This window comes from Cucumis sativus, chromosome 2 (genome assembly GCF_000004075.3).
Source record: "Cucumis sativus cultivar 9930 chromosome 2, Cucumber_9930_V3, whole genome shotgun sequence".
Lineage (NCBI taxonomy): Eukaryota > Viridiplantae > Streptophyta > Magnoliopsida > Cucurbitales > Cucurbitaceae > Cucumis > Cucumis sativus.
In genome coordinates this window covers 21,430,767-21,458,453 of record NC_026656.2, presented here as the reverse complement: position 1 = coordinate 21,458,453, position 27,687 = coordinate 21,430,767, and the positions used below count along the sequence as shown (strand labels likewise).

At 30.8% G+C, this 27,687-nt stretch overlaps 4 protein-coding genes across 4 annotated transcripts; 1 reads left to right on the top strand and 3 right to left on the bottom strand.

The window, feature by feature from the left end:
- The first annotated feature begins 894 nt into the window (after window positions 1–894).
- LOC101210907 (BTB/POZ domain-containing protein NPY1) lies at window positions 895–6,111 on the top strand. Its single transcript, XM_004138653.3, has 5 exons — window positions 895–1,339; window positions 1,691–1,990; window positions 3,520–3,589; window positions 3,926–5,104; window positions 5,399–6,111. Exons 2-5 carry the CDS (start codon window positions 1,929–1,931, stop codon window positions 5,924–5,926), a joined length of 1,839 nt encoding a protein of 612 aa, XP_004138701.1. The 5' UTR covers window positions 895–1,339; window positions 1,691–1,928; the 3' UTR covers window positions 5,927–6,111.
- A 140-nt stretch (window positions 6,112–6,251) lies between these two features.
- Window positions 6,252–8,723, bottom strand: LOC101211156 (eukaryotic translation initiation factor 5A-2). The gene is made up of 5 exons (XM_004138654.3): window positions 8,453–8,723; window positions 7,446–7,568; window positions 7,244–7,300; window positions 6,690–6,764; window positions 6,252–6,561 (listed from the first exon to the last, which is right to left on the bottom strand). Exons 1-5 carry the CDS (start codon window positions 8,573–8,575, stop codon window positions 6,457–6,459), a joined length of 483 nt encoding a protein of 160 aa, XP_004138702.1. The 5' UTR covers window positions 8,576–8,723; the 3' UTR covers window positions 6,252–6,456.
- A 405-nt stretch (window positions 8,724–9,128) lies between these two features.
- LOC101204768 (probable WRKY transcription factor 60) lies at window positions 9,129–10,626 on the bottom strand. Its single transcript, XM_004138795.3, has 4 exons — window positions 10,484–10,626; window positions 10,123–10,383; window positions 9,903–10,016; window positions 9,129–9,595 (listed from the first exon to the last, which is right to left on the bottom strand). Exons 1-4 carry the CDS (start codon window positions 10,493–10,495, stop codon window positions 9,371–9,373), a joined length of 612 nt encoding a protein of 203 aa, XP_004138843.1. The 5' UTR covers window positions 10,496–10,626; the 3' UTR covers window positions 9,129–9,370.
- A 7,073-nt stretch (window positions 10,627–17,699) lies between these two features.
- Window positions 17,700–19,620, bottom strand: WRKY12 (probable WRKY transcription factor 40-like). The gene is made up of 4 exons (NM_001280599.1): window positions 19,516–19,620; window positions 19,091–19,414; window positions 18,772–18,888; window positions 17,700–18,092 (listed from the first exon to the last, which is right to left on the bottom strand). The coding sequence occupies exons 1-4, from the start codon at window positions 19,618–19,620 to the stop codon at window positions 17,700–17,702; spliced, it is 939 nt and encodes a 312-aa protein (NP_001267528.1).
- Between the last annotated feature and the right edge of the window lie 8,067 nt (window positions 19,621–27,687).

The window sequence follows — 27,687 nt, the reverse complement described above, 5'->3', positions numbered from 1 at the left end:
AATTTTTTAGTATCAATAGAGAGGATGAAGTATTAAATTAAGAGGCTCGAACATAGATTAAACTAGGATAGGCTTATAGGTTTGGGTCCCAAATGTCTTGTAATGAAGTTTAACAAATATATATATAGAGAGAGAGGGTTGGATGATTATCCCATGAGCATAAATAAATAAAGAACATGAAATGAAAAGGAAGCAAAGGAGTGGAAAAATTGTACCGATTTTTGTGGAAACCAAAACATACTTTTAGACTGCTTTTCGTCAAAATCTTCCGGCGCTGCTTAAAACTTTCTTTCTCATCTTTAATTCATTCTCCTTTTATTTATTTATTTATTCATGACGATAAATTTCTATTTCATTTAATCTCATATTTTTTAGTACCCTTATGGAATGGAGTATAGCCGTAGAGGATTGGAGTTTTGACATCTAGAGATGAATAATCAGGTTGATATCATAAAAAAATTATAGCTTCTTGTAAACCTGAATTAGATAGTGTGGAGAGTAGAAGGGGGGTGAGGAAGAGTGTTATTATGGTTGAAGAAAGGATTTAAAGGATGAAAATTGAGTGACCCGTTGAGGAGTTGCCAGGTGGAAGACTATAAATTGAATAGTGAAAAGTAGAGCTGCGTAGCGTAATATTTCCTACCTGGACCGTACCACAGCCACGTAAACGGAGAAAGAAAAAGAAGAAGAAGATTAAAAGGGAGAGAGTGGGGGAGTCAAGAAGTCAAAACTTGTTAAAACAACGTAAATAATCCCGAGAGGGCGCGTGATTAAGAAACGCCACAAGGACAAAACCGGTAAATATTATTATTAAATATTAAATGATAAAATGGAACAGGGGTAAAATCGTCCATGTGGGCAGTTGGCGTGCTTTAACGTCATAAGCTTAGCCACGCTCTGTACTACAGTGCCCTATTCTGCCATACACACACACACACACTAAAAACAGAGCTCCGTTTGAACGCGCGAACAACTTCCATACACGAACAGTTCTCAAACACCATTTTTCTTTCTCTATTCTTTTCTTTTCTTTTCTTTTTTTTTTTCTTTTAAATTTTCCATTTTCATTCTCACCCAAATCTTCCAAATGGCTTGCTTACTTGGGAATTTATGAGGATGAAAGAGGGGAGATTTTTTATCATTTGATGCAACAGAGTCCATTGAGATTTGCGCCTTTGAAGAAGATCTTCAGCGAATCAGTATGAATTAAAGGCAAAGGCGGCTGAAATTTATGATGGGTTTTTCAATTACAGAGAGAAGAAGAAGAGAAGATGTCTCTTTCTCTTTCTTTATCTGTAATGCTGCTGCTGCTACTACTCGCCTACTACTACTAGTTCTTGTAAGTTTTTCTTTATTTTTTTGTTATCTGTTTCTGACGATTCCATTTCGAACCCAGCGACATAATTCTATCCACTTTCCCATTCCTCTTCTTCCTGACGCCATTTTTTCTGTGCAAGTTCTTCGCCAGAAGAACTTCCCCTTTCTTCTAGTTTGGTGTTTCCCTCATTTCCCTTAAACGCGAATTTTTCTTTTGGTGAATAATGAATAATCCTCTCTGATTTGTTCTAACCCAGCGTCAGCAATGTCATCATAATGCCTCGAAGTTAATGGATGGACACGATACCCGAGGCATTGGTCTAAATCGAGCATTTCTCTCGGGCTAAATGTTTATTATGCTTATGTTTCTCAGGTAGTAACGTGCTTTTGACGGGCGAAATCTCTGAAAATCCGCCGTTTCTGGTACAGGCTTAAGCCTTCTTTCACTGAATTTGCTTCGAGCCAGTGATTGCTCTACTGGGCAAGTCCCACAACTCGTCTACCTGTAGAAGAAGGAGGTGGATGGCGTGAACGAAGTTTACAGAGGAAAACAGAGGAGTCGTTTGTCTGTGTTATTCTGCACTGTTTAACTCTTGATATTATCATCGAAGATGAAGTTCATGAAGTTAGGATCAAAACCAGATGCCTTTCTAGCTGATGGAAAAACTACTCGGTGAGTACCTACTTCAGTTATTCGTTTCATTTTTCCACACTGCTCAGAGAATTTCAAATCGTCACTGCCTTTCGCTTTCTTTCTTAACTTGCGGTAATGTCAAGCTCAAAGCCTCGAATGTTTTTTTTTTCCTCTGTTTTCATTTTTGCTCTACTTGACTGTTCTTCTTCCCTTATCCCAACTCTTTCTTATTTCATTAAATGTGTGTTTTCTTGTCTGTCAGTAAAGAGTGATTGCTTTTCAATATATTGCAAGTTGTGATCTCCATAAAACTGTGCATACATGACTTGACCCACTACTCAGTTTTTGGTAAAATAATATGTGCTTTTAGAAGAAAAATAAGAATGGGTGTTAATAGTTGGATCAATATGAGATAAATTCTCTGCTGGGTTTCCATTGTATTTGATTGATTCGATGGCAGTATTTAATTTTGCGAGCGAAGATGGAGGTGACTGGGATTCATTTTCACGACATCAGGTGGTGGTCCACTCGTATATGTTGTCGTCTTCTTGTTGAGTTCGTGGTCCATATAATCTTTTTCCTTTGAGTTATCCTTAGCCTTTCTTTTCCTTTCATCTTCAACTCTTTGCACCAATTTGTCAGCCATTGATTACCTTCCTTGATCTATTACCTTTTTCTTACTCGTGGTTTCAAATATTAGTAATGGACTCCACTAAATTACATTGGGATAGTTTCTCCACAGCCCGTAAATCCACGTGCACTCTGATAATTATTAGATATAAATTCGAAGTTTTTCTGTACTACATCCATTTGTGATAAAAGGACAGTCACGCTGTGACGGCAACTCGAAATCCGAACTAAGCGGTCACTATGTCGATATTAATCACAATAAATTTGGTATTAAATTCAAAGATTATGTGGATAAGTTCTTCGCCCACCTTGTTATTATGATATGGCCTTCTGCATGTGCACTGTGCCTTGTCGATCATTCCCTTGTCAGATGGTCATGCTAAGACGAAGCTAGTTTAATTGTTTGTCGTTTTGTTTTTGTTAGTATATAATGATATACGCATCCATTTTTCAACTCGATGAAAGAAGTTTGTTAGTACACACTATGTCTGCTTTTGAAATATTGACAGCCTTGTTACGTCTTTTAGTATTTTGGGATAATTTAAGTGCTTAAACAGAGGCACCCAAACGTTCTTTTTCAGTGCCATGTCCCTTTCTTGTCATTTGACTGTCTTGGCATCAATGAAAAAGGCTTACCAATGCATGGAGTCTATTCTCTTGTGCAGCGAATTCTTGTTTTTTTGTAACCATGCAATCACGATCTACGATGCAATAGTATTATTCTAGTAGTTACTCTTTAACTGATTGATTAGGTATAATCAATTGAACGTTTGTTGTTGGAAGAATCCTAATCTGTACAGTGATAGTTTGATTAAGTAGTATTGTTTTTATGTTGAAATTATTTTCTTTGGTTGACTTCTGTGTTACTATCAATCATCCAAATTTCTATTTTTTTGTCTCTGATTTGTCTTCTTTGTTTGTCCCTTAACTTTGATCAGGTATGTTTCATCTGAATTGCCAACGGACGTTACCATTTTTGTGGGTGAAGTAAAGTTTCTTGTTCATAAGGTATGATGTTCTTTGTTATGTCAACGGATTTGGCATCTCTTGGACTGACAAAAAGTCAACATTTTCTCGTTTCTGTTATTGGACAATTACCAAAATCAATGTTACTTGAACACACAAGTCAATTTCTTTATTCATCTTGAAGTTTGTAAGTTTCTGTAAGGTTCTACTGATAGTGGATTACTACCCAGTGCCTTCTAAACTGCAGTTGCATAATACTTAAAATCAGATCATAATGTGTTGCACTTTTATGAGTGTTTGGAAGATTAATAATTTCTTTAATGCATTTTAATTGCCTAATCATGTAACCTTAGAAGTTTGAGTTTCTTTTGTTTACAGTTTCCTCTGTTGTCCAAGAGCAATTGCTTACAGAAACTAGTATCGAAAGCCAATGAGGAGAATTCGGAAGAAATTCACCTGATTGATTTTCCCGGTGGCCCTAAAGCATTTGAAATCTGTGCAAAGTTTTGCTATGGAATGACTGTTACTCTTAATGCCTATAATGTAGTGGCTGCTCGTTGTGCAGCTGAATTCCTTGAAATGACAGAGGACATTGAAAGGGGAAATCTTGTATTTAAGATTGAAGTGTTCCTAAACTCTAGCATCTTCCGTAGTTGGAAAGATTCCATCATTGTGCTCCAAACAGCCAAATCTCTTCTTCCTTGGTCTGAAGATCTGAAGATTGTTGGAAGATGTATTGATTCAATTGCCTCAAAAACCTCTGTAGACCCTGCGAATATCACATGGTCTTACACATATAACAGAAAACTAGCAGAAGTGGATAGAATTGTAGAAGATGGAAATAAGTACCAAAAGAAAACTGATTGTGTACCAAACGATTGGTGGGTTGAAGATGTTTGCGAACTAGAGATTGATCTGTATAGACGTGTTATGATTGCTGTGAAATCAAAGGGAAGAATGGATGGTTCTGTCATTGGGGAGGCACTTAAGACTTATGCTGTTAGATGGTTACCAGACACCGTAAATGCTTTGGCTTCTGATGCTCATATTAAGAGGAACAGGTCTCTCATTGAAACAATCATTTGTTTGTTGCCATCTGATAGAAACATAGGTTGCTCATGCAGTTTCTTGCTCAAACTCATGAAGGTTGCCATTTTGGTTGGAGCTGATGATGCATTAAGGGAGGATTTGGTTAAGAGAATTGGGTTGAAGCTACATGAGGCTTCAGTCAAAGATTTATTGATTCTTGCACAATCTCCTCAAGTTACAAGATATGATGTTGAATTGGTTTATAGGATTGTGAATCAGTATTTTGTTCATCAAAAGTTCAACCGGAATACCGACATTATCGAGAGGAGCGAGAAAGGGGCTGAAAATCTTTTACTGGGACATGGGTCCTCATTGAATGTAGCTAAATTGATTGATGAGTATCTTGCTGAAATTGCAGACGACCCAAATCTCTCACTCACTAGTTTCATTGACTTGTCACAGTCGATTCCTGAATTTGCAAGGCCCATACATGATAGATTATATAAAGCAATCGACATTTATCTTAAGGTATGCATTGTAGAGTTTTTACGTCCATTTATTTTTTGGTAGAAAGTAGTTTAAACGGTTTAGTTTGCACTCTAAACTATTTTGAATACTGATGTTCTTTACTTAGTTTGCTGTGGGGAAGTTTGGCCACTGGTTAGACTTACTCGCACCCAAATGCTTGCTTAGGACAACAAATCGGACAGAAAAAATAAAGAATGATGAGAGATATTGAAGTAATTGTTTAGTTATGAAAGTTCTGGTGAATGAGCTTTGTTGTAGACGCACGCTTATTTGAAATATAATAATTGTTTCCAGGTTCACCCAAGTTTGTTGAAAGCTGATAAGAGAAAGATATGTAGTCTGATTGATGTCAAGAAACTTACAACGGAGGCGTCGATGCACGCAGCGCAGAATGAACGACTCCCACTTAGAGTTGTAGTTCAAGTTCTCTTCTTCGAACAGGTTAGAGCCTCAGTTAGCGTCGACGCACAAAACTCTCGAGACTCTTCAAGTGTAATGACAAGCATAGATGAAGAATGCCCGAAGGAGTTGGACAGCTGCAAGTCCCTCAAACACAATATGGGGCACATGAAGATAAGTGAAGACATTCAGAAAACGAAGAAGTTAGCTAAGAAGAGCAGCAAGAACAGTAGAAGTGGTATGCAACTGTTGCCGTCAAGGTCTAGGAGAATTTTTGATAAGTTATGGATCATGGGTAAAGGGCACGGGGAGAGTCGGAGTCCCGAAACGTCGGGGAGTTCTCAGAGTCCAACTTCAGTGGTTCCAGGAGATATGAAATCTTCTGGTTCATATACAAGACAGAGGAGGCACTCAATATCTTAGATTATGGATAAAGCTGTAGCAGCCAAAGTGTAGAAAGTGGTAGGAGGTTATATTGTAATGATTTTCGAAACAATTTCTTTTCTGAAAAAAAAAAAAAAAGGAAGACAAGATATTTAAATGCCATCTGTAGAAACTGTTAGATCATTGTACTTGCGCTTAATATAAAAAATCTATGTTCATTCAAACGTGAGTTCGACTATATTATTCACTTGTTCAGTTTCTACTCATGGGATTCCAGAAGCTGATGTAAGGGCGATTTGTAGTATAAAATTAATGTGAAATAGCTTCACTTCCATGGCCGGAAAAGATACTATGAAAAATGACAACAAAGCAAAGGAACAATTGACAAGTACAACTTATAAAGCTTCTGATATTTTCTACTTCTGAAAATCTAAATTCATCAGTTCAAAAGCATTAACAACATCCATGATCCAAATCATATAAAAGGAAAAACACATAAAAATTCTAAAAGAACAAATATTCCCAACTATGACTTAGGAGTAGTTTAGTTGACTTGTGAGGCGGGGAAGTTAGTTCTTTGGGCCGATATCCTTCAAGCCACAAATTTGCTCTTCTCCCATGGCTGACATGACACTCACAACAAGGTCCTTTCCTTCTGCAAATCCATCTTTAATCTGAAACCGAGGCATGAAATGTGTGAAAGGCTAGTTATTGCTAAATGAATATAGCCGGGCAAGAAAACTAGTTCTGTGCTCCCATGTGTATTGTGTATGTAGGAGAATCAGTATGTGCAGAGCCTTACCTGAGTAAGTAAACTTTCATCAGTAGGAAGCCTCAAATCATCCTTTGTGCTTCCATTATCAGTCAAGAGACTCACCTAGAACAAACCACATTTCTGTTGGTCAATCAGATCATCGAAATAAATCCAACACATCTTCGTAAACTACAATATTAAAGCTTCAGACTGGCAGAAGACAGTGGGGAAAGCAGACAACCTAATGAACAATGTTTATTTGTTCATACGAGTCCCTCAATTATTTGTTTATAGCCTTCGATTCTTTAATTTATATTTTCTATTTAACTATTTGATTCTAAACCTAAATGCAGACGCCATCCAGGATGTGACTGGAGTAAAGAACTCAAGATCAAACTACTTCTCAGTTAGATATGAACTTATCATATTCTTGTACAGATAATCTCTAGTATATTAATTTCAGTAAGAAATAGATCTATTCAGTATTAAGTTAAAGAAATATGATGCCCCAAGTTGGAATAAATACAAGAGTATGCGATGAAACATCCATTGTTAACCTAAATTTGACTACTCAAATAAAAAATAATGAGATAGAAACTCACAAATCCATCTTCAGATATGTCAATAAGCTGATAATCGGTACGAGTAACCTCAGGAACCTACAGAGGGAGTGGGGAGAATGTGAGACACAGAGTGGCTATGCAAACGCAAACCTGATATAAAAGCGCACATACACAAAGGAAAAGAAGGAAAACTGCTAGCAGTTCAAAAAAGATAAGCAAACAAGACCAATGGGATACTCACATCACAGTTGTGGGATGATGGAACAATATCTTCAACTTTTTTGCCAGTGAAGATATCGATTGCAACAAAGTGACATTTAGCATGCCCATGCTTTCCAGTCTTGGATGTTGAAACCTCAACTACCTACATTAACATAATATCATTAAAAATAAATACTGTAAAGATCAAAGCTCCTACACAATTATGCCAGTTGACCATTTTGCTTTGATGGCACATGAAGAGACTTCTCAAACACTGCCTCTTGAATGAACAAACCAGTACAATTAGAGCCTGACTTTCTTTTTTACTGATCTAATCATACATGGAAAGCAACCCCTTTAATTCAGCAATGATCCATGATAAACAATAGTGACTCAACTGTAAAAAATAACATAACAACGACTTTTAAGCAATCTACAACCAAAGATAAACAGAAAACGATAAAGAATCAACAGGTTACTAGTAGTATGTTAACCTTGTTGATTAGAAAAAAAAAAAAAAAAAATCAGATATCATATTACAAAAACATCTCAAGATTAGAGTGTTCATATATAGTGCATTCAAGTATTTCTAACGATGACAATAATAACAAAAAAAATTGACAAAAAGTAATCCTGTTGCTAGAGATTAAGAATCAATTTATGTTTGCTATTTAAAACCAAATCAGCATAGCTTACAAATTTGGAGTCAGTATTAGTCAGAATGCAACAAAGTAATAATGTGTAGTTTCAAAACAAACAAACAAATAAATAAATAATAATGCGTTGAACAACGTGATGTAAGACAAAACCCAACAAAATAGTAATGAAAACATCTTTAAATTCCTAAATAATACAGAAAAGTAATGAAAAAAAAAAAACAAACAAGCAACAGTGGTTAAATTCTGATTTGAACCTATAACAACCCAACAACGATCAAAGCCACCGTTTAATCTAAAAAGTTAAGCAATTAAGGGTTCAGAGAAAGGAGGGAAAAAAAACAGAGGAGATCAATTATAAAAAGAGAGAAGATTAGTAATGGGTTTTAACCTTGCAGGGACGGCCCTTGATGACAATGTAGCCATTCTTGCGGATGGTTCCGGCCTGTTGAGGGAAGGTCTTGGAGGCTCCGGCGTCGGCCTTGGACTCAAAATGATGCTCTTCGTCCGACATTGAAGATTTTGAGGACAATGAAGAAGAAGAAGAAGAAGAGGAAGGAGAAAAATATATGAAAAAGGATTAAATTAAATGAAGAACTTAGAATGAGATTATATTTAGGAATTATATGATTTCCCAGGCAACACAACACTTCTACCCTTTTATCTTATCAAATATTATTCTCTTTTCATTCTCTTTATTTCTTTTTCAAAAAGTTATATTCTCTCTTTTCCAATAAAGATTTTGTCAAATTAGTCCATGATTTTCTAGGAGCTGATTCATTCTTTTTCTTTATTATATATTTTTTGTATTCTTTACTTAAAAATAAGAATTTTGAATTCAGAACCGCAACTTGAATTAAGTTTCTATTATAAAATTTGAAATATTGTTACAGAAGGAAACTAGATGTTCAAAAATCATTATCCAAAACGATTCGAATTAATTAAAAACATATCTTAGATTTGACTGAGAGTTGAATAAGATAAGAAAGAATAACTTGTGATAATCTTTTCATCTTAATATAAATCTTCATCCACATTCATAGAAAGATATATACAGTATCAACATATCAATTTAAACATTTTTGCTGGTTAATATTAATAAAGACATATATTTTGACTATGTATTATCACGGGGAAAGAGAATAAAATTTGAACAGGGAAACTGTACACATATCAATTAATTTGCTATTGTTAGTTGAGCGATGATCCATTAGGTTAATACACACATAATTTAGAAGTTCCCAAAGAACAAAAATCTCAAAAAGTAATCTGAACTATGTCTTTATTTTAATTAAATTGAAAAGTTTTCTTATAATTTATGATCATCTGCATGTCTGGAAAGAGTGAGATCAAGATTGAGAGACATTGGTAGAGCAACTCGGTTGGTCTCCACCGGAAGCGGTGGTGACGAAGACGACCCTCGTTGAGAGCTTGAAAGCGGTGGAGGAGAGGCATTTTCGTGGTTGTGGTTGTGGTTGTGGTGGCCATCGTATGTGACTATCACCATTGACTTATTTTCCAGGCTTCTTTGTACCTAAATTTCAACACCATTTCACATTTTAATTCTATTAACTATTTATAACAATTCCATTGATTATTATAGAAAACTAAAAAGTGTAGGAGAAATCATTTAATGTAATCCCCAAGATACTGAATTCTGAATTCTGATCATCATCATGGTCTTATTTAGGTATACTACAATTACAATTGTAATCTAATATATAACTTTCAAACTAAATAAGAGTAAGAACATTAAATTGATACCATTATAGTGTAATGAATCAAAACATAGTAAAGTTTCAAATTTAAAACTTTGTAATTTAGAAATTGGAATAAATTACCTTTTTTTTGACAGGGCATCCTGGGGAAGAACACTTGAAATAAGCACGAGGAGATTGATTATCCTTGGTAATCTTTTGCCCATATTTCCTCCATTTATATCCATCCTTCACCATCTTTATAATTCAACCCAAATAAATACATGGCATCGAAATTTTTCATTAAAAACAAAAGAAGAGGGAGATCACAGGAAAACTAATTTCTACTATTAAATTTCCATACCAAAGCTTGGTCTTTGAAGGTAGTTCTAGCATATGCTTGGGTGGTGGACGAAGTTTCGAGAGCAAGAGCAAGAGCGGGTGGACTAACTTTGAGATTGGCTCTCTCTGATCTTGAACCCTCGTCATTCTGATCATGACGATGATCTCTTGAACAAACATCCACTTGAGATACCAAGTTCTTGATGCTCACAACTTTCAGCATCAACTTCAGAGCTTCATTCTCTTTCCTCAACTTTTCTAGCTCTGTTTGGAGACATTCCACCTGAAATATATATAGTGTTATAGTGCAAAAATCTTTTGTAATTAATTCATATAATTAATATTATTATCTTCACGATGATTTTATGTAAGAAGAAACTTGCCTTTGAATCCATATGAATGCTTCTATGGAGAGAAAGAGAGAGAGAATAATGAAATGAAGGTTTGGGTTATAATGGGTTATAGTTTGTTGTGTTCATTAATTTCATATCATTATTAACTAAGATGTTTTAAAAATGGAAAAAGGAATTAAGAATACATATAAATATTTGTATGTATTTTAATTAAGTGGGAAACTTTGGTGCCGTTAAGTTGAAAATGGGGAATAATTTGGCAAGAAATTCAAAGAAAATAAATAGAGGTGGATGTCATGGATTTAAAATTTCTCTTATGTTTATTAAATGCGCTTTTGGGATGACCATGAAAATTAGTTTTTGTGGAAAAAGAAAACCCTAATTCTAAAACTTTGGAAAAGACTTTCTAAAACCTAAAAACGTACAAAGAATGGAGTTGTGGTGTGATATTTCCCCCCCTTTTTTTATGTGTATCTAGAAGGGAATTTACTAATTCGACCTTGGATTTCTTATCGTTTTATCCTTCTATTTTATTTATGACATCATACTTTCTTTTTTAATAACCGAATCAACTTTAGGGTATATTTACAAATAATTTTAAGTCGATCTATTCCAAAACACTTCAAAATACATACATTTAACTACTAAAATTTAACGCAATGTTTAATTTTAGACAGTGAAACATAGTTAAAATTGATTTGGAACCACTAAAAGCATTATTCAAATGAATATAAAATTGATAAAAGTACTTTTAAATATAAATATGACATTAATTAATTAATTAATTTTGTTCACTTTTGAATATCTATAGATTTTTGTAAAAGTGAATATGGGCCTAGGCTTGCTTGGGTTGGGTCCAACCCTTATGCCCGACGTATTTGAGCTCGGTCCAATTAGTACCCAGATTATTCGGTTTTTCTTCCGGTGAGTTTGAATTAATTTTGATATGGCATGATGACTAGTTTATGTCATTAAAGGGCTAAATGAGTGACATTATTTGATTTTTCAATCTTATGCCTTCTTAATTTTATTCAGAAATTTATTAATACATAGTAGTTCTAAATTAATTTATTACAGTAATATGTTCAAAATATAGAAATGAAGCAAAAGGTTAAAGGTGATAATACTTAGCCTTGTATATGTTTTATTCCACTAAAGGTAGGTTGATTAAGCATAATTCAACAGATAAATTTTTTACTACAGACTTTAAAATAAGAGGTTTGATCATGTACCTCACATTTCAATCAAGGTGAGGTTTGCTAAATTTCTTTCATCTGTTTGAAATTTTAGACCATTTTTGCTGAAATTCCTTTTGTAAATAAAATTTCTTCAGAGGACTTTGTAAACATTTAGCTTTCATTTGGGAACAAAAATTCTCTGTCTGTTTTGAAAACTAAATAGATTAGCTTCAAATGTTCCACATTTTTGTTCTTTTATATAATAACATGACTTTTTTTTTCAACATTTCCCCTTTTTAAATAAAAGAAATAGAAAAAGAAAAAAAAAGATGTAAAACATCTACCTCAAAAAGAAAATACTATGATTGTAGTTGTCTCGAACCTCATCAACTAAGCTATGATTAAATTAGCACAAATACTAATTAATATATCAATTAGATGAAATTATAAATTAACTTATTTTAAAAAATAAAAAATATTGTCTAAGCAAGTAGGAAAGGAGAGAAAAAAAAAATATAGCATTGAATTTCCATTAATAAACCCATTAACTTTTATAAGTTAATTTATATATATAGGGAGAAACATTTGAAGATACATTAAGATTAGGGTTTCTTCAACCCTACAAATGAAATTAAAAGCAAATCTAATATATCCCAAAGTAAAGAGGTCATTGGGGTTTTAGGTAATTCGCCCACTGTCATGTCATTGTTAGAAGTTATAACACACAAAGAACAGAATTTGAATTATTCATACGATATCCCTCTCTTGAGCTTGTTCTCTCACGAATATACAATAATGCTTATACACTCTAAGATTCTCTCTATGCGCAATTCATATTTCTCCCTTAACTTGTGCTTGCACCCCACTGCCTCAATATTCATGCTCCTGGCTCTCTCCCTAGCTCCTCCTCTCATAATTAACACTTGTTGCTATGAACCTTAATGTGGTGCAAGGGGCAATATAGATCATTCCTACACTCAACGCTTAATATAATGTGACAATAATTAACAAAGGGTCATCTTTCATTATCTTAAAAAAGAAAAAGGAGAGCAAACGACATTTAGTTCTATAAAATTCTAGTCATTGTATAAGCTGAAATCGAAGAAACTAAACATTAATAGTTAACGATAGGCGAACGAAAATGATTTCAATATGAATGACAAATTAAAAAACGTCAATTCAATCAAGATTATTAAGACAAAGTGGTTGCTATACATTGTTAAAAAGATTCCTCTAGAAACTAAAGAAATAGAAGACATTTCAAGGGAAAAGGGTTTAAATTCTTCCCCATGAAACGACAAGGTAATGGTGGGGAATGGTTTGATTATTCGACAAAATAAGTCGAGTTGTCTTTATTTTTTATCAAACAAATCCCATTGACTCCAGCTTTGATAAATAAATGGGAGTAATTTTCAATCAACATCAAATTGTAAATATCAAAACAATAATTTTCTTTCCCATCTTCCAAATGTATGGAGCTACATAATAGGAAAGCAATAGACAATTAATTCTTACAATTATGCTCCAAATCGTATTAATTCATATCACTTTACCTAGTTTTGTACTCAAACCAATAAAAAAATTCAAAATTTTACATTATGAAATATTAAATTTAAACACACCTACATCACTCGAAAATATACTTGTTGTTATCGAACTTCTAACAATTTTGGTGAATGAGTACCGATGTTTGGAAAACAAAAGTTGAGAAAAAAAAGGACTAAAGAACATCAAAATTTGATATGTTTGGAAGAAAAAGGAGGAAAAGACTGGAAGGTTTGGGGTAATGAGAGAAAAGAAATGGTCAAAGTCATGGATGCTTAAAAGTCGAGTCAATCTTCGTACCATTTGATGTACTTTTAACATTAGAATACAACATATCCAAAAACTAGACCACCTCATGCACCAATCAAATTCATTTATGCTTTCTTTCTTAAAATTAATGTGTTCGATTAAATTACCTAAAATGCCTGCCTATGCCTTTTTCTTTTCTTTACAGAATCAAGATATACATGAAATTCTTCTATCTACTTCTGGTTTCTTTTTCCTTTTTCTAATTTAGTTTTAAAGTTTGTTAACATATATCTGTAATAAATAAAAGTTGTTGATTAAAACCATTACCTAATTCTTCTATGTTAACATATTGAAAACATTCATATGTGATATGCAAAATCCAATCCATTCATCAATAAATTAATTAATTTTTTAAAACTTGGCAATTTTCAGGTTGTGGTGTCTATATGTATATATAATTAGTATAGTGGTTTCTTAAGTTTTACTGATATATGTGTGAGAAATAACATATAAAGATTACTATAACAAATGGGAGAAAGCAAGTGGATGATGGAGAGAGTTTAGGGAGAAAACTCAATGACATCGAAAGAAACTTGGAAGAGAATAAATATGTGTGAAAGTAGAGGTTAGCGAAAGAAATATTAGGTATAGAAAGAGATTGGCAAGAGGAAGTGTCAACTATGAAAAGATAGACAAATAAGAAAAATTTTACATGCATAAAGAAGCTAGTAAGAAAAAAAGTGTAGTAGAAATATCTATTATGAGTATTAGTCCCCTTCATTTTTCTACCAATATGTAAAATTCTAATTAACATCTCAACATGCTCAATCCCTCGTGATGAAGTCTCCTTGAGTTTACCAATCTTGATTGAATTTCAATTTCATTCTACTTGATCGAATACCGATTTATGTCCTATAAGCTCTAATACTGTATTTAAAAAGTAGGAGATTATATTTCAAAATCAATTGACAATAAGTGAACTACGAAAGAAATTAATTAATTAGAAAAAAGAACCAAAAGGTTAAAAATGGAAGCGAGATTCCTACTTGGGCTACCAAACTATTGGATGAATCCACAATGTTATTGTACCAATCAACTCATGACCTCAAGGTTTAGATAGTTCATGTACCGATACAACATCATCATGTCTCAAAGTTACGTTGATAAACCATATGTGTAAACATTTTGATTATTGACTATGTAAAATTAATTTAATCATGAAAAGAATGAGTTCAATACGTACTTGTAGAAAATAATGAACGATTCAAGTACATAGACTAAAATGATAATTTGATAGGAGAGAGTAATTCAAAATTCTTTAATTATTTTTCTTATTACAACAATATAGATTTATTAAAATCGACAATATATCATATATATAATGAGATGTGAAATGGGAAACTAAACTTGTGGATATAATTTGAAAGATAAAAAAGTGGGTTGAAGAATTTTCAAAAAAAGAGAAAGTTGGGTAGATGGGAGTTGAAAAGGTTTTGGACTTTATTCTACAAAAAAAAAAGGTTCAATTTTATTTGGAGTTTGCGATGAAAAAGAATGCTAACGCGCTGCACATTTTTTAGTTACAAAGATTCCTCCAATGGAATTGCTTTCACACACACTTTTCAATTCAATTTTCCATTTTATTTAATTACTTTAAATTTAATTTTCCAACTTTTCTATATATATATATTACGGTGAGAGGGTCGAGCTTCAATATATATATATATTGTTGTTGTTGATTGAGCTTGTTCATATTGATGAGTAAAAATTTAAAGTCATGTCTACGTGTTAGAAATTTGTATGTACTTACAAGACATCCTACTTTTGAATGAATTTGGATTTATTTTAAAAAGCTTATAACTTTGTACACACTTGTTTCAACCTTTTCTTGTATACTCACTTTTGCTTCCTTATTTTGCTTGTGTTTTTGGAATTATTAACTTCTGAAAATAATCAATTCTAAGAAAAACTTAGATGTTATTTGAAAAGAAAAGCGAAATTAATTTGTTTTATTTTAGTATATTTGAAAATAACTTAAACTATTTGGAAATTAAACTTAAGAACATGGGTAGGAATAACAAATTTGGTATGACAATAGGACTTATGTCACTATGGTCTTTTAAATTGCAAAAGTATAAAGTTTAAAAGTGTATAGTCGTCTAATATATTTAATTAATTGTCATATTTACAATATGAAAAAAAAAAGTGCTATAGACAATTTTTTTTTTTTTTTGTGATCTAATGCAATTTCTCTTGAACTGTATTATTTGATAATAATAATTTGTATACTAGATTTAGAAATAAAAATAAAAAAAACAAAATATATAAATTGAAAAACCTATTTTAAACAAGGTTAGAAAATGGTTTATTTCAAATGATTGATCTCTCAACACGTATAAGGTAGTATGAGTGTAGTTTATATAAATATATGATTTGGAAAGTTAAGATAAAAGGGCGTTGTCAAAAAGAGTAATTATGGAGAAGAGACATTATTTGATGTTACATTTTAGGTCATAAAAATCATATTTGGAGAACATGGATGATTTCTTCAACAGGAAGTCTTGAGGAACTTTCTTTACAAACACAATAACAACAACAATAATAATAGATAAAGTTGAAGACTGGTCTCTCAATATATATGACCCAATTATTTGGTGGTGATTAAGAAAAATTAAAAAAAAATACATTGAAAAGTTTAAAAATAAAATAAAATAATTCTAAAGACCAAGACTTTCCCATTTATTTCAATATCAAATGTTTTAAATTATATTGTGTGTGTGAGAGATTTATTAAGTCTCAGTCGGCAGGTTACTTATGAACACAAATGTTGCTATTTTGAATCAAAATACATTCATTTTGGTTATTATTTATTATCGTGTCAACTTTTCCGGCGCAGAGTGGGTCTCCATTCTTACGCGGCGGTGACTGTCCGACGCCGGCCGATGGGAATTTTTTATTATTACAACTGTTCCCACTGGTCACTGACCAACTTAAGCTTCTTATCTCTCATCTTCGGGCTATGCAAATTATTTATCGTCAACTTTTCAATGAAATGAAAACCCTTTTCTGATTACCTTTTCAATCCCAATTTTCTTACCTCTTTGCCTTTTCCACTTCATCTTGGGACAGTTTTATGTTACTTTTTCGTTGTTTATTCACTTCTTAATTAAAAATAATGTTGGAAATAATCTCCTACTTCTACGATGCAATCAATCAAATGAACCACAAAAATCTAAATCCAAACAAAAATAACCTTTTACAAACATAAAATAATATCAAAACATTTCTAAAAATAACAAAATAAATTAAAATATTCCAATAATATTTGTTATGTATAAATAAATAATTCTAGGTACAATTATTTGAAACTAAAGTGATAGGTTTTGTTGGGGAGTAGTTACAAATATAGAAAAATAATACCAACAACAAATTTGCAAATAAAGCAAAATTATTTATGCACAGTTCTTGAAATCTATTCGTGACAAAGTAAATAGCTAATAGAGTCTATAATTAGCGTTTGTATATCTTTAATAAGAGCTAATATGGTTTTAACACCAATAAGTTATATTTGCAACTCTTTTTTAGAGTGCTTGAAGAGTCGTTCATCACTTTCTTGAACTTCTTTGATGTGAGATAAGTACATTTTAATTTTTTTTTAGAAAATACAATCAAAAACAGATTAAAATAGAGAATCTATTCTCTTAAAAAAAAAATGATCTTGGAGATTGTGTAATGCTTACTCTCAAACTATTTGTTTATACAGTAGTAATATTCTTTGTTTCTCTCTTCATTTTCGGATTCCTATCTAATGACCCGGGACGTAATCCGGGGCGTGAAGAATAAAAAAATCAGATTTTTTTTCCAGATATATTATCCCACCAACAACGACGTTCAATCTCATTGATCATTGCCCAACAAACTATACCTGGTACGCCTCTAATAATTTTCCAAAAACTAATAAAAGAAAAAAAATAAAGAGAATTTATTATGAAGTTTGATTGAATACTCATTTGAACCTTCTTATACGGCAATTATTGTTGTTCCTCATAAGAAGTCATATTGAAAGGAACGAAATTTAGTAAACTCCAGCTAACTAAAATAATTTATACTTTAGTTTCATAATTGAAAAGATAAAAGAAAAGTATATTATTATTATTAAATGATACACGAAGAAAAATGCGTCCACAAAATACATCCACTAAATGAAAACTATACCAAGAGGATGCTGAATTAATAATAATACAAAATGGAAGAATAATATAATTTGATGATGATCATCCCCAAATTTCACTATCCACCATGTTTCCGGTAATGGCAGTGGCAAGAGCTCTAGTGAAATTAGGGTCTCTGGTCAAAAGAGTAGCCATTTGTTGAACAAGAAGCTTTTGAGTTGAAGAAGAAGAATTAGACGATGAAGGTGATCGTATTTGAGGTTGAGATTTAGTTAAGTGATCAAAAGACATAGAAGGCATTAACGATGATGATGATGGAGATTTGATAGAGGAAGAAGGTGATGATGTAACATTAGAAGAATCAAGCTTTGTATTTGAACCTAAATTAATTGGTCCAATTAATTGATACTCAATTCCTGAATTGGGTTTTGGATGATTGTGTTGTCCTTCGTATGTTGCTACTAAATAACATGGCTCTTCAACACTTCTTTGTACCTATAATTATTAACACAAGAATTTAATTAACTAACTTTTTACTAATATAACAAAATACGACTCATAAGTGTTAATAAATACTGTGATAATCTATATAGTTATCTACTATTGATAGTTAAAATGAAAGAGGTAAAATTGCAATGCTATTCCCTTGTCAAGTCATCCAAAAATTTTACGAAAATATCGATTTTAGTGAAATTTCATAGGATTTATAAGTAGTCTTTATCATATTATAACTCCCAATTAACAAACTATGATTAAGCATGCTACGAACCATTTAATTTATTTTTTTCGATTACCACATATGACAGCATGAGTTTTTTTTTTTTTTTTAATATGATGGATGGGTGGAGAAATCAAACTTCAAAGGTGGTGAGGTTAATTGTAGATGTTTATTTCAATTAAGATCACTTAAATCACACGATTTAAAGCCATTTAATTTCTTGAACTGTTTGCTTGGAGTTTAAAAAGAAAGATTAGGGTTTTTATTTCTTTTTGGCGAAATTTGATTATAATAATAATCAAACCATTAGAATTAATTAAGATGGGTTGCAATCAAAGTTGAAAATAGTGCATTAAGGATTGAGGATTACGGTGTTGGTAGGGAAAGAAAAGTGTAAACAAAATTGAATAGGATGTGTTGAAATTTAATAAAGAGAAGAAACTTCGTGGAAATTACCTTTCTCTTCACCGGACAGGTAGGGGCAAATGAGCATTTATAGTACGCTCTTGGTGATGGATTGTCTTTAGTCACCTTTTGACCATATTTCCTCCATTGATATCCATCCTTCACGATCTATATCACCACAAATAACACACTCTTCTTATTTACGCCACAAAGTTTTTGTCATGATGTATTGTTATATACATATCAATGTTTATGTTTGGAATTCGATTCCTCAACACTATTTGTAAATATTTTGGAGAGTATTTTCATTTAAAATTATTATCTACCGAAAAAACAATCTAATACTGCTGAAGAATCTGCGAATACGTACCAAAGTGGAATCGGAAACTGGGGTGGGAACGAGGACTCTCATAACCTTGGGTTTACTATTATTTTCTCTAGGCCTCTTATTATAACAGGAATCATTATCATCGCTACAACAACCGCAATATTGATCGGACGAAGCGCTCCTATTGAAATTACAACAATTATCACATCCTGGAGCTGCTTTTCGTTTTCTGGTTTTCATGATTAAATCGATAACTTGATTTTTCAAAACGCTGTAATTCTCAACCACTACCCCAAGCATCTGATTCAGCTTCTTATTCTCCGAACTAATTCGATTCAATTTTTCAGCAAGAATGCCTGTTGGAGCCTGCAAAGCAAGATGAAAATCAATAAACACTACAACATGTGATTAACTAACTAATCAATTAATGAAGTCATTGGTGAGTATGTATATATAAATGGGTGGACCTGTTGTTTGAGTGGAGAATTAGGAGTGGGTGGATGAGGTTGGTCGGCCGGAGGATTGAAATTGAGGTCAAGAGAAGTATTGATGGTGGTACTTGTGGGTTCCATTTTTTTTTCTTTTTTAAAGTTTGTAGAAGAAGAAGAAGAAGAAGAAGAAGAAGAAGAAGAAGAAGAAGGGAAGAATTTGAATTGAGGTGGAGAAGAGAGGAATTAAGGAAACAGGGAAATAGTTGAAGTGTTTAACAGCAAACCGGGTTGTGTTTTATAAACGAAAGTCTTCTGGAAATTGTGTGGAAAATCCTTTTTTCCTTTTGTCTTCCTTACCTATATGACGTCATTTTATTTTTTCCGTTTTCGAGTAATTGTGACGTCATTTTACTTGATTCATACACCAATGCTTCAATATAATCCCAGCCTACGTTATCATTTCCTTACCTTCTTCTGTATCGCTATAGTTTCTACTCTCCTTTTTAAACCCACATTTTTAGTTCTCCATTCACTCTTAAATACTCAACAAAAATTTAAAGTAAAACTTTATAAAATTCACATCTCCACAACGTTCTTAAGTGGAATTCTCAATACTCACGTGAAGGAATTTGATCTTTAATAATTAAAATTTATCAATTGTATTTTTTACTATAAACACAAATTGTGAAATCAAACTAACTAAATTGAATTTAATACCATTAAAGTTCAATTGCATAATTAAATTATTATCAATGGGAGAGAAAAGCACTAATCTAAATTTTGAGAAAAGTGTTCTTTTAATGTTTAATTGAGAATTCCTTCTGAAATTTCATGATATGTAAAAGAAAAAAAAAATCCAAAATCTATAGTCGAGTCGGCGACCACCATCATCTCAGGGCGTAGCACAATGTTGGTCTTGACACCAATGTCGATCCACGGTCTCTAATTGTTTTAAATGAATGTTATTTGATTGTGTTTAAATGAACACATGATTTTGATTTGTAGGAATTTAACAAACCAAACTTGTCTATAAAAAACATTTTTAGACATTGTAACCAAATATATTATTAGAAGATACTATCATATTTACTTGGGAGGTTAATCAAATGAATGCTCACACAGAGGGGTTTTCTTTTTTCATGTTGATCTTGATAAAGAAGCGTACATGAAATTACATATGATTTTTCTTATAATCCAAATATGTTGTCTCAGGAAATAATTGTACGATTTACATTAAGCTCTTTGGTGTTATTGGTTTGCTAATCAAAGCTAGTAGTTGCATCATTGGGTAAATATGAATTTATTCAGTCTTATTCAAATTATTCACCTTTACATTGCACTAGAGTTCAATTTAGTAACCAAGTATATGTTGAGCATTTGACTATTTCTAGAAATGATTTTTGCTTTGTTATTGTTTCATTTTAAAAAAATTTATGTGGATGCTTTTCACATGAAGGATTTGGTTATTTTAATTTGAAATATTTTATTGATGTTGATGATGCTTGAAATGCAGATATTTTTTATTTGTCATCGAAATGTACACTCTTGACATCAATTTAGAAATTAGACACTTGGGAGGAAAACTTGTAGGGTTTCCGATTGAGTAAAATCATGACCTAAACATTAGCCACCGGCTCTTTCTTGATAAGTCTTAAACGTTTTGCTTTAACACATCTCATATTAGTTTATCATTTACGTAACCCGAACTTCTATATATACTAGTTGGTAACATGTGCTAAGCACGTTAGCTTTTATTTTATTTGACTAAATAAAAAGAGACTAATTAATTATACAAGTAGTATAAAACTATATTTATTTACCCTTGGTTTTTTACAATACATTTTTTAGCTTCATTCTTGAGAGACCTTTTACTCAAGACTTGTTATACACGTGTGAGGTGTGTATAAATCGAATGAGCTAAAAAATATAAATAATTTGACTATAACTATGAAACAATCTATTGAGTAGACTTTTTTTTTTAATAGGTATCAATTACATATTAAATGTTTAAATGAATTGGAACCATTCAACAAATTTTTCAAGAATTATAATTAGTTATTGTTTTGAAATGAATAATTAAATTTAAATAAAAATATATTATTGATATAATACAAATACATAAGATAATTTTTTCTTTTGATCCCTCAATTATAAGATCCATAATATACTATAGTGGATAAAAAACATACTTAATTACAAAGCAATAATAGAAAAATTTGAAAAATCTAGTTCATCCGCATCCTCATGCCACTTTGTTATTTTTTGGAAATAACGCTTCTCTCTTTAGTCTCCCACTTTTACATTCTTCATCTTTGAATCATTATCAATTTTTTCATGTCTTTTTTATTGGATAGATTGCTTGCGCCTAGACATTACAAAAATCTATAAATGAAGGAATATACATATAAAAAACAGAGAACAAAATAAAATTAAGAAAACAAAATTAGAAGAGAATTAAAATCATGATTTAATTTTTCTTCACATCCTGACTTTTGACTTTTTATTGTGATTTTGTGAAGCTGAGTGAATATAAAAGAAAATGAATGAGATATTTATACTTAAATATTTGAAAAGGGATACAAAATAGTTAGTATGAAAAGGAATATGAATAGGTGGTAGATAGGAAGATATGAATGATATAATTAATGAAGCCATAAAAAAGTTACAATTATTAATACTTAGCATTTTATTAATATATAATTTTAAATTTAAAAACAAATAAAAGAAAATTACAATAAAACCAAAGAAAAATGACAAAATTAGAAACAATTTTTTTTTTTCTCATCCATACTTTTATATATATAGTGCTCATTTTGGTTTAGTTTCTGCAACCACTACCACAAGAGCATTGTGATGGTGTAGTTCTTACAGTTTATTATTTGAAAAGTTGTTCAGGTCAAGTAATCCTTCTTTGCTAGCTCCATTTTTTAATCTTTCTCTACAGTAACAAAACACATAGATGTGTAGATCTTTCATTATTTTTGGTGGCACTATACGATATAACATTATTACCACACATTAGATTTCTACCAAAATGAGGAGCTTTACAAAAGACTCTGAAAAAATAGCAATTTCTTTTATCCTCTTCACAAACCTGCATGGGTATGTATGTAGTCCTCATGCCTTAACCTAATGGGTATAAATAGCGCATATTCTCCTATTTACTTTTTAGGTATATTTCTTTACTTTTAATTTAAGCTATATTATATGTTCACCAAATATAGGAAACAAACAACTTTATCCATAAAAAGGATTTATGAAAAATATATTGAAAAATCTGTATATAATTTTTGAAATTTCTACTCTTTTTTTCTTGTTTTCTACATTGACTTCAAAAGCCAGGTCAAATTTACCTGTTCTTTTTTCTTTTTAAGCACAAATAAAATAAAAATAAAAAAAGTGGACAATTCCCAGTATTTATTTATTTTTAAACAACTTGTTTTGTACACGTTTGTGGAACCATAGTTTTATAGCTAATATATATACTTACATTTTTATTTTATAATATTCCGTTCGTAGTCTTTATTTAGTCAGGTAGATTGTTTTTTCCAATTTAAATTGTTCTTATCAAAATGAATCTATGAATTTATTCAAAATATAAATTAAAGTAATGGGGATGGATGGGTAAAACATAAGTTTCTTTAATGAAATTAAAAATGGATAGATAAATATGAAACTTTTCGTTCTTAAGAGAATGAAACTTTTCTTCTTATTTTCTTCTTCTTCTTTGAAAAGATTTTCTTCTTAAAGGTAGACATCATTAAATGACGTGAGGGATGATGACGTATTGATGAAAATTGGAAAGTAAGTCGGAAATTTAGATTTGAAGCCAATAGGGTGTTGACAACTGTATTTGTTCAAAATGATTTGATAAATATAAAGGAATTGATAATTAAAGTTATTATAAAATAAAGACCAAGGCCTTACCTATTCAAATCACACTTCCTTTTTCTTACAATTTTTACACTAAAAACTTAAAAGAGTTAGTTAGGTTCGAAAGCATTCTCAATTTTTTTGTTTTCTTTTTCTATTTCTAATATGAAAGAAACATTTCTAAAAAAGAAACAAATTTTGAAAAATTACACAATATTTTTACAATACAATCATATTACATTTTAATTTAATTTTAGATTTAAATATCATTTCCATCTATGTAATAAATTTTAATATATATTATACTTTCAACTTACTATCCGTTTATTACAGATTCTTTGAGTCCCATTGGCATTTAGGTTTATATCTTAAATCGAGTTTGGCACTCAAAGATTATCCATTTGGCATGTGTTCTCCCTACGTCCATCAATAAAAATATTTTTATAGTTATGCTTTTAGTCTTTTTATTATTGATTTCCTTGAAATTTAGTTCTATCTAAAATGTTTCACTTACTTTTCTCTAATGTTTTATTTAAACATTTTTCAATTTAAATCTTATTATCAAAACATATATCCTTTAAATTAATTATAAAAAGACAACTACGTGTCAAAATTTACTTAATTAATTAACTTCATTTCTTTTCTATTATTTTTAATTCCATAAAATAGGCACAACACCAACTATAAAATTTAAAATAAATGTATTCTATATTATTGGTACATCATAATATAATTGGGTTGACGTTCTAGATTGTTATTTTTTAGTACAATACAATATAGAAGTTTCCAATAAAAGATTTCTTAATACGTAGATTAACTCTCGATACTTCTTAATTCATTTGATTGAATAAACGTTGGTATAGTACTAATACATGAATACATGAACATAAAAGAAAACCTATTGTTCTCCTTTTATATCTAGTAAATTTTTTGTAAATAAGTCTTGTAATTGAGGGTAGCCCTTGGTAAGGTCTAAAATTTATAGGTAAGGCAAGTTTGAAAAATAGAGGAGAGGCAATATAGGAAAACATGGGTCCCAAGTTTTTAAGCCTCGAGTTTCGATCTAACTAGTTGAATCAGACAATTGAAAAAAGTTGGAGTGAAGCACTTGACATGTCCTCATGTAGTGTTATGTGACCAAGTTGTTGAGAGTCTTATATTAAAAAAGCTAAAGAGACTTACACTCCTTGTAAGATAGATAAACTACTCATCTTATTACCAATTGATTTTGAGATGGAACCTTATACTATCAAACACAAACTACCTCAATTTATGATTCTCATAGAAAACTATATGTAATCTTCAAAGGAGATAAGTAACTTACATTTTTGCTTAGCTAAAAGTAAACATCAACATATAATAATTGTTTATCAACCTATATTATTGATATTTTGTTATATTTGTAAATATATATATTTTAAAGTTCATTTTAGAATGTTAGAAGAATAATATATAGAAAAAAAGCAGTAAAGTATTTAATAAACTACTGCATCATCAACGCATTATTACCGAATGAGAAAGTTAGAATATTCCTCACCCAATCACACACGTTGAGTCATTTCAATAATTGAAAAACAAAATGTTAGTTTTCTTATTTGTTTAATCAATAATTAGAATTTTGACGTCATAATGACCACGTAATGAATCCAGTTATGGTTAAAGTTCTATTTTCAATAATAATCCTAACAAATTAATGGTTGAAGTTTCAGTTTTATAATTTTTCTACTATTTTTATACATCATACAATTATAATTGACATAAAATGTTGATGTTAATGTAAAAGTTGACAATTAAATCATCTATGTTTATTCAATGTGTATCTGTTTGCTTCTACCTCTATTATTATAATATTTGGTTTTAATTATAAAAATATCGATTATTAATAGATATCTATGAAATTATAAATAAATAAAATAGTTAATAAACAAAAACAAGTTAAAGATATTTATTATTTATATTACATTTAAATTAATGATATTTTGGTGGCTTATTTAATTATACTTATTGAATTGTTCTAATATTATAGAAAAGTTTATCCACATTTTTATAATAGAGAAATTATATGGATATGTAGATGAAAATTTGAATGATATAAATAAATGTCAGTTTATTTTTTTCCTTCTATATAAATCTGAGACGTGTATTTATGATAAACTGAGTGTTGCAGGCGTGTGTGGTTTTTTTCTTTTTTATTAAGAAAGAAAAGGGGAAATTAAAGTTTATATAAAAGGTAAAGACAAAAGCATGTTGAAAGAAATTTGAAGGAAATTTCATTGGATAGAGGACAGATTAATTTTTAATATATATACATATATTATTTAATTTAGAGAAAAAAAAAATGTATTTCTGATTGAATTGAATTTCTCAGAAATTTCATAAAAACGTGTTGGACTAGACTTAAAAGTCAAATTGGCAACTTGATCTTTGGAAAATAATCTATTTTCATAATTGACGTATTGAAACCAAAGTTCCAAATATATGATGGATGATGAGTTGTTGACCAATATTAATACTAAGCTTAGCTTAATTAGAGTTAGTCGGTATGAATTTCTATCAAAATTGTTCTACTCATTCTTTTTTTTTTTTTTTTCTTTTTTAAAAATTAGTTCAAATACAATCATGACTGGAATAATATTGGGCAAATATACTACCATACAAAATAATTTGTGAATATAACCCAACTTAAATCTAGCACTTTTAGAAACAAATCCCTCTTTCTAATATTCGGTTATAAAAAATGTAATTCCTTTAAAGGGTTGATATCCACATAATTCTTTTAAAATATTGTTTAAATAGCTTGGATACATATTTTTCATGCATTATATATAAGACATTGATGTTTGGACATTGTTATAGTCTGAATAGTTGAGTTCACATTTCTAGTACTTGTATTTTGTTCCCGTTACAAATAAGAATAATGTATGTAGACAAATGTCACTATTAATTATTATATAGTCTATTGATAATGATTTTACTTTTCTTTTTCCAAATTAAAGAATGAACCTAATTAGTATGTGGTATCGATAATTATAATAAATTTTTGTTTGAAACTTTTGTTCTTTCCTTTTTAACAAATTCAACCAACCAAGTATGAAAGATTATAATTAAAGCTTCAATGATTACCATATGTAACTTGACTTTTGATATATTTATATATTTATTTTGTTAAACACCAAAGTCTATGACCTAATTCAAGGAATAGAAACGATAAATTTGTAGATTAATTAGAAATTACGTGGTTTATAAGATGGAATAATCTATAAATTGATGTGGTGTGTCGCAGAGGTTTCGTTATACTTACGTCAAAAAGTGTATATATATAAGTGTGTTTGAGTATTACAACAAACTTACTTCTCTATGAAACTATAATGACGTATTTGTTAGTATAGATGACAGAAATCTGGACACAGTAACCAACAATTTCAAATTCTAATAGAAGTGCAAAAGGAAGGAAACTGGACAAGATAAAAGCAATGGGATATAGGATTCAGCATGAATATAAAAGCTTCGACTGTTTTTATAACTTAAAAACTAATACAATTTTTGTCCAAATTACAGCTAACAGTACAAAACAAATTACACAGAAACCGAAGGAAGGAAATAAGCTAGTAGACATGTCTTTTTTTTTTTTTCCTCAGTTAAATATGATTTCTCATTCCACTTTAGCAAGAAAATGCAGGATCAGTATCTTTTGCATAGATTTTAAGGGCATCATCTCCAACTTAGCAGCTACCCGAGCCCCGCAGGCATCAACAACGCGGTTGAGATATACAAGTGGTGTATTCCCAATTAGCTATTAATTTTAATATATGAAAAATGGACGCAATGAAGTTCAAAAGTTCTTGGAATTTAATTGAGGAAAAAGAGAGGGAGGAAGGTTAGTGGCTCACTTCAGTAACATCTTTAGCTATTTAATAGACTTTGTATCAACCATTTTGAGCAACAACTATTGCAGTTGGATTGTCAATCATGCAAATAAATCAACTATGCAGAACAAATATTCAAAATCAACTTCTTTAAAATCTTATGTAATATTTGCAAATCTCCACATAACAAATATTAAACTTGTTGATCAACAAATTCTTAAAACAAAAAAAGATTCTCCACGTAAACAAAACAAAACCTAAAAGTTAAATAGGACATGACAAGAAACCACATGAAAAACAAGAAATCTTAAGACTTAGATAAATAACCTAAAAGTTTTCCCTTCCAAGGTATCAGGGCATTGAAGTCAAGTAAATAATGGTAAGGCGAGCAAGCCAGGCGTTTTAGTTGCAGAAGTTGTGCTAGTCGTTGAAAGCCTAGAAGTTTTATTTTAAGCCCTTATTGGAAAGA

Coding starts and splice junctions, on each gene's coding strand:
- LOC101210907 (XM_004138653.3), top strand. CDS start 1,929: ATGAAGTTCATGAAGTTAGGATCAAAACCAGATGCCTTTCTAGCTGAT. Junction 1,991..3,519: donor GCTGATGGAAAAACTACTCG/GTGAGTACCTAC, acceptor AACTTTGATCAG/GTATGTTTCATCTGAATTGC. Junction 5,105..5,398: donor CAATCGACATTTATCTTAAG/GTATGCATTGTA, acceptor AATTGTTTCCAG/GTTCACCCAAGTTTGTTGAA.
- LOC101204768 (XM_004138795.3), bottom strand. Junction 10,017..10,122: donor CCTTCAAAGACCAAGCTTTG/GTATGGAAATTT, acceptor TGAATTATAAAG/ATGGTGAAGGATGGATATAA. Junction 9,596..9,902: donor GATGCCCTGTCAAAAAAAAG/GTAATTTATTCC, acceptor GTTGAAATTTAG/GTACAAAGAAGCCTGGAAAA.
- LOC101211156 (XM_004138654.3), bottom strand. CDS start 8,575: ATGTCGGACGAAGAGCATCATTTTGAGTCCAAGGCCGACGCCGGAGCC. Junction 7,301..7,445: donor CATCATCCCACAACTGTGAT/GTGAGTATCCCA, acceptor CTCCCTCTGTAG/GTTCCTGAGGTTACTCGTAC. Junction 6,562..6,689: donor ATGAAAGTTTACTTACTCAG/GTAAGGCTCTGC, acceptor CCTCGGTTTCAG/ATTAAAGATGGATTTGCAGA.
- WRKY12 (NM_001280599.1), bottom strand. CDS start 19,620: ATGGAACCCACAAGTACCACCATCAATACTTCTCTTGACCTCAATTTC. Junction 19,415..19,515: donor ATTCTCCACTCAAACAACAG/GTCCACCCATTT, acceptor CTTGCTTTGCAG/GCTCCAACAGGCATTCTTGC. Junction 18,889..19,090: donor CAGTTTCCGATTCCACTTTG/GTACGTATTCGC, acceptor GTGGTGATATAG/ATCGTGAAGGATGGATATCA.